Source organism: Helianthus annuus, chromosome 8 (genome assembly GCF_002127325.2).
Source record: "Helianthus annuus cultivar XRQ/B chromosome 8, HanXRQr2.0-SUNRISE, whole genome shotgun sequence".
Classification (NCBI taxonomy): Eukaryota; Viridiplantae; Streptophyta; class Magnoliopsida; order Asterales; family Asteraceae; genus Helianthus; species Helianthus annuus.
Window position 1 is genome coordinate 6,584,672 of NC_035440.2, and position 6,287 is coordinate 6,590,958.

General features: G+C 39.3%; 2 protein-coding genes across 2 annotated transcripts; one reads left to right on the forward strand and one right to left on the reverse strand.

Moving 5' to 3' along the window:
• The first annotated feature begins 561 nt into the window (after positions 1-561).
• LOC110871891 (probable mitochondrial-processing peptidase subunit beta, mitochondrial) lies at positions 562-3,905 on the forward strand. Its single transcript, XM_022120647.2, has 9 exons — positions 562-1,110; positions 1,192-1,356; positions 1,430-1,567; positions 1,675-1,826; positions 2,736-2,844; positions 2,937-3,035; positions 3,153-3,206; positions 3,368-3,475; positions 3,741-3,905. Exons 1-9 carry the CDS (start codon positions 562-564, stop codon positions 3,825-3,827), a joined length of 1,461 nt encoding a protein of 486 aa, XP_021976339.1. The 3' UTR covers positions 3,828-3,905.
• Positions 3,906-3,970: 65 nt separating this feature from the next.
• Positions 3,971-6,037, reverse strand: LOC110871892 (heterodimeric geranylgeranyl pyrophosphate synthase small subunit, chloroplastic). The gene is made up of 2 exons (XM_022120648.2): positions 5,638-6,037; positions 3,971-4,721 (listed from the first exon to the last, which is right to left on the reverse strand). The coding sequence occupies exons 1-2, from the start codon at positions 6,022-6,024 to the stop codon at positions 4,110-4,112; spliced, it is 999 nt and encodes a 332-aa protein (XP_021976340.1). The 5' UTR covers positions 6,025-6,037; the 3' UTR covers positions 3,971-4,109.
• Between the last annotated feature and the right edge of the window lie 250 nt (positions 6,038-6,287).

Here is a 6,287-nt window from a genome sequence, read left to right on the forward strand (position 1 = left end):
GACATCAATACACCACATGAAAAGTTTATTATACTAATAGAAAATTAAACAAATAACATAAATAACTCTACTCAAGAGTTTGTCACTATATGTAGAATTTAATATTAATAATCTCACTAAATTTCCATTCATCACATTTAAAAAATTTCCAACAAATCTAAGTTCTAACATTATATACAAGCCGACTATTTTCACCGTATAATAGAACCCGCTTAACATGTCATCAGTACGGTGAGTGTTTTTTTTACCGGTCCGCTTTAGTAAAATCTCTTTTTTTATATTCGGGTTCAATGGCCCACTTTAGTAAAATCTCTTGTTCGTATTTGCACTACAAACAAACATAGAGCCGTTATGACATAACTGAAATTCAAACGAAACTGTTTTGAGCAGCCATTGGAAACACCAACGATTATTTTCCAACACAATGAAGCAGGCCATGGACGGCAACCGAAACCGGTTCGTTTCCACCATTGTTTCTTGTCGTTATCATCATCCCCATTGCCATATTACCCTCCCAGTTTCACTTCACATCAGAATCACAAAAACACACATACACCCACAATGTCCATTGCCACGCGCCGCCTCATCATGCTGTCTCGCCGCTCTCACCAAGCTCTAACCACCACCCGATCCACTTCAACCGCCGTATCCGACACTCCTAGGTTCCTAAAACACAACTCTCCTCACCCTATCCTAACCGATCACACATCTATCCTCTCCTGCCCTCAGACACGTCTCACCACTCTTCCTAACGGCCTCCGTATCGCTACCGAGTCTAATCTCTCCCACACAGCCACCGTCTGTGTGTGGATCGATACAGGCTCCCGGTTTGAAACAGACGAGACCCGTGGTGTTGCTAATTTCCTTATGAATATGGTATTCCGAGGGACTTCGAAGAGGTCTAGTAGTGATTTGGATGAGGAATTTGAGAACATGGGAGGCGAATACCAAAGCTATATTTCAAGGGAACAGACGGTTTATATCGCCAAAGTGATGGCAGCAGACGTGCCTAAGGCGATTGATATTCTATCTGATATGTTGCAGAACTCCACTTTTGAAGAAAACATGATTGTAGATTTGCGTAATGATACGATAACTCGGATGCTAGAGGTTTGTTTTATTGTTTGCAGATATGTAACCTGAATACATGTCACATGTGTGTGTTATTATTCTTGAATTTGTCGGTTTCAGGAGAATGAAGATCCAGATTCAGTAGTTTCTGATTGTTTACATGCTGCTGCTTTCCAAGACACTCCTTTTGGTCGGAGCACTGATGGGCGTCCTAAAGACGCTTTTTTTGTGACAAAGAAGGTTCTTCAAGATTACCTTTCAACCCACTATTCCACCCACAGAACGGTATTCATTAATATGATTTCCAATGTCCGATCGCTTATTGTTATCGTTATACTATTAATATGATCTGTTACAGATCATTACAGCCTCGGGGGCCGTTAACCATGAGGAGATTGTAGAGCAGGTGAAAAAGACGTTCACAAAACTATCGACCAATCCCATAACTTCGACGCAGTTAGTAAAACGAGCGCCTGCTATATTCACTGGGTCCGAGGTGTGGTGTCACAGTTTTTGTGGGCTTGAATTAGTGACATGGAGTTTGGATAACTAACGAATCTTAGTTGATTTAATAACTTGTTGCTGTAACTGTGAAATAATCAGATTCGTAAGAGGGATGATGATATGCCGTATGCTTATTTTGGGATTTTCTTCAATGGAGCTTCATGGACAGATCCCGATTCGTTTGCTTTGTTGGTCATACAACTTATGCTTGGATCATTGACCAAATCCGCAGATGTTGACAAACATAAGGGGTTGGTAGTCAGTACCCTTTTATTTAATTTTGTAAGGAATAATGGATTTTAATAAAGAAAAATTACAAGTTTTGTCCTTTATCTTTATACCACTTTTCAGGCGGTGTCCTTTTTAACGAATGTTGACAGGTGGTGTCCTTTACTATGTATTTTGTTGCAAGTTTAGTTCTTTACACCCAACCCAGTTAAAAACCCTGTTAATTGTTGGGTGTAAATGACTAAACTTGCAACAAAATACCTAGGTAAAGGACTAAACTTGCAACAAAATACCTAGTAAAGGACACCGCCTGTCAACAATTAACAGGGTTTTTTAACTGGGTTGGGTGTAAAAGACTAAACTTGCAACAAAATACCTAGTAAAGGACACCGCCTGTCAACATTCGTTAAAAAGGACACCGCCTGAAAAGTGGTATAAAGATAAAGGACAAAACTTGTAATTTTTCCTTTTAATAATCCCACCTATTAGCAGTTGGCCGGCAACAATCCTAACTTTAGAAATATCTACTTATGGTCCCACCTTTTAACCTATTTTCCGGCAAGTGGTCGTTAAGGTGGTGGTGGGTGGTCGTGGTTGTGAGGCGGTGATGAGAGTGCTAAATAAGGAGCCACCTCATAAAATAACAAAGGTTTGTGCCACGATAGCGTCCACATCACCAAAAAACTAACTGGGTTAGAAAAGGCTCGTTGGGATAAAACAGGTTAAAAGGTGGGACCATCAGTAGATATTTCTGTAGTCGGGAGTGTTGCCGGAAAATTGCTAATAGTTGGGATTACTACAATCCATTATTCCATCTTCTTCTTATACACTGAAAATAAATTTGTTTCGTGCAAACGTTTTTTTTACTTTCAACATTGCGAATAGAGTGTGATTTCGTTATCGCATTTGTATTCTTTGGAAACAATGAACAGCTCACAATTCGCTCAGATGGCGGGGATCGATGAACTTGCTGAGCACTTAAGGGCTGCGACTTGTCACTACAAAGATACCGGGCTCTTTGGTGTCAGTGCTATTGCTAAAGTGAGTTGTTGAATAATCGTTTCTCATGACATCATCAAGATTAAACTTCTTATTACTGATTGCCAGCTTAATGCTTTCTATTCTTTCTGCAGCCAGATCGCTTAGATGATTTGGCTTATGCAATAATGCAAAAGTTAAGCCAACTATGTTACCAAGTCACAGAGGAGGATGTTATTCGCGCTCAAAATAAGGTAAATCGGCACTAGTTAGTGATCATGCGATTCTGGTTAATGAACCTGTAAATCCACAGGCATATTATAGTAATCGTTATTTGTACTTAAATCATAACGGTTCTTCACTGTTTGCAGCTTAAATATGAATTCTGTAAAGAACAGCCCAGGGCTGAAGAAATTGGACGGCAGGTACGCCAGATACATATCTACATTAGATATCGTCAAACAACCGATGGGTAGCTTGTAAAATTATAGTTATTCATAATTAAAATATAAAAATATAGAATTACAAATTTCGGATACTAATAAAAAAAACACTGTCCCTTTTCTTATTATTTATATTTTTGCAGTTGCTTGCATACGGACGTAGAATCCCACTTGCCGAAATGTTAACCAGAGTTGATTTAGTGGATGTTGCCGCAGTCAAACGTGTAGCCAACAGATTCATATTTGATCAGGTTATCCCTCTTTACACACGGTATTAATATATACTTAATATGACCCGTTTGGCCGTTTCAACCCGAGTTTTTCCTTGGTGAGAACCCGTTCTGTCCCGAACCAAAAGGTTACTTTTTTTATAAACGATCTGTTCGGACCCAAACCTAGTTTATACAGTGTAGAACAAGTGTTGGTGACGGTGGGGATGGTAATAATATTATTATTATTATTATTATTATTATTATTATTATTATTAATTTTTTTTTGAACTTTTGAGGATTGCAGGACATAGCAATTGCATCAACAGGACCAGTGGAGCTATTGCCAGATTACAATTGGTTGCGCGGTCGCACTTCCATGCTTCGTTCTTAGGCTCTTTTGTATCGCCGCTAATAATGCGATTTGGACTCGATTTATACACCTGAATCATTATGCGAATTTTTGTTTCCATTAGCTCGGACCACAATCAAACGATGGGAAGATCGGTTCTTCTCAGAACCCTAATCTCGAATTCTTGTTTCTAATAACTTTAACATATAATTTATTTATATTTAAAGATCATATTATACAGATGATGATGCAAACCACTTTTGAGTACATGATATATAGATCAGATTATGATTATTCAGAGTTACATATATAGTTTATTAATAATCAAACGTGATCAGCGAAGCTAAAACTTCTATCAGCAGCGTAATCGACAAAACTGTATAACGGTAACACCTTCTCGCCATACTTCTCGAAACCTTCCAAAGCGGTTTTAGCCTCGGCTCTAAGAGCCTCCGCCACTTCCATCGCCTCCTCGACGCCATAAGCACCCACATAACTCTTATTATTTTCTTTCACAAGTTTCTCGGCAGCTACTAATTTGTTTTTAGATGATTTCGCTTCCAACAAATCGTCAACCACTTGATACAAGATCCCAACCGCCCTCCCATATGTTCTGAGCCGTTGGATCTCCTCATCGTTAGCACCCGCTAGAAGTCCTCCACAAACGGCAGAGCATTCACCCATCTCGCCATACTTCTTTTCGTGGATGAAGTCTATGGCGTTTGCGGGGCCCTCCAGGTCCACAAACTGACCAGCAGCCATGCCGGTGGAACCAACGGCTCGTGCAATATGGCGGAACCCTAGCGGGAACAAAGCGTCGGCAGTTAGGATGGCCATGTCCATCTCAAAGACGGTGTGGTTTGATGGTTGACCTCTTCGGGATGGGTCATCGTCCATGCATGGCAAGTCATCATGGATTAAAGAAGCAGCATGCACCTATAAAACACACATATGCCAGCTGATCGGATATCGGATATAAAACAACTGAAAAAAGGCAATGTTTTCGTAACCGGGCTGTTCATTTAACTGCACCTTACTAGTCCACTGGTCAGACCGGTTTTAAAAACCAGATGACATTATAAAAAAAATTAAAACTAGAGGATATATTTTTAACGAAAAACAAAAGGGTAAAACTAAAATGCCATTTTCGTCCCTGAGGCTTGGCCAGTTTTGCGACTTTCGTCCAAAGGTTTGTTTTTCGGCATCTGGATCCAAAAGGTTTGAAATCTTGCCATATTCATCCGGCTCGTTAACTCCATCCATTTTTTCTCCGTTATGTCAGGGGTATTTTTGTCTTTTTTGTTAACTTAAAAGGCAAATCGGTCTTTTTCACTTTATGTACAAGCATATAGCATAATGTAAAAGTATTCCAAAAACCGAATTGCCCTTTAAGTTAACAAAAAAGACAAAAATACCCCTGAGTTAACGGGGAAAAAATGGATGGAGTTAACGAACCTAATGAAAATGACAAAATTTCAAACCTCTTGGATCCAAATGCGAAAAAACAAACCTTTAGGCGAAAGTCGCAAAAGTGGCCAAACGTCAGGGACAACCATGGCATTTTACTCAAAACAAAACATGTAACTACTATCTTTTGGTGTAGATTTGCAATTTAATAAAATATGAAGCCTTATAGATACATAAAATATGGAGAGTGAAGTAGTAAATTAATCAGTAAATCAGATTTTGAAAAAAAAAATTAGAAATACAGTTCAACCACCCGGTCTGTAACCCTCCGGTTCAAATACACTCAACCGGACTGGTTATGTAGCCGGTTGTGGTCCAATCTGTCGTTCCGGTTATGAAAACATTGAAAAAGGTGAAAGCATGTCAAAGGACATATACAATATACCATCTCAAGGGCACACGCAGTGGGGAAGGCAGCAAGGCGGTTACCACCAAGGAGCTCACAGGCAGCAACACACATAACGGGAGGTGCTCGTTTAGCTCCTTCCGCAAGAACAGAATAGCGCATGGATTCGTATATCTGAGCGGGGTACTTAACAGGTATAGCTTCATCAAGCTTCTGGTTGATTTCTTCTCTCAGGGTTGACCAGTAAGTTTTAAGGTCAAAACTGGCGGAAATTGATGATGTAGTCGAAGAACATTTGATTGTTGTTTGTCGAGTAATCAAAAGTCTCTTTGGGAAATGTAAATAAGAAGATGAAGTTACGGTTGTTGCGAACATCACCATTTTGTTTTCTCTATACCCTGATTGGCTTTGCAGATTTCTGTTCATATGTTGAATATTCGACAATTAGCGTGGTAAAAAGTTTGAAAAATTTGCATTGAACATCGCCATATCACAGGCTTCTAAGAAGCAAACATGCATTACACATTCCATAACGGAAACATAACTTATTGCTTTAGCAAAGAAGCATAACGTCTGAGAAATTTGTTACTCGATATATAGTTGTGGCCATAACCGATACCAACATTTATTTAGTAACGCTAAAATGACGCAACCATGTCTAGAGCTTTTAGCAAGATTTATAACAGCAC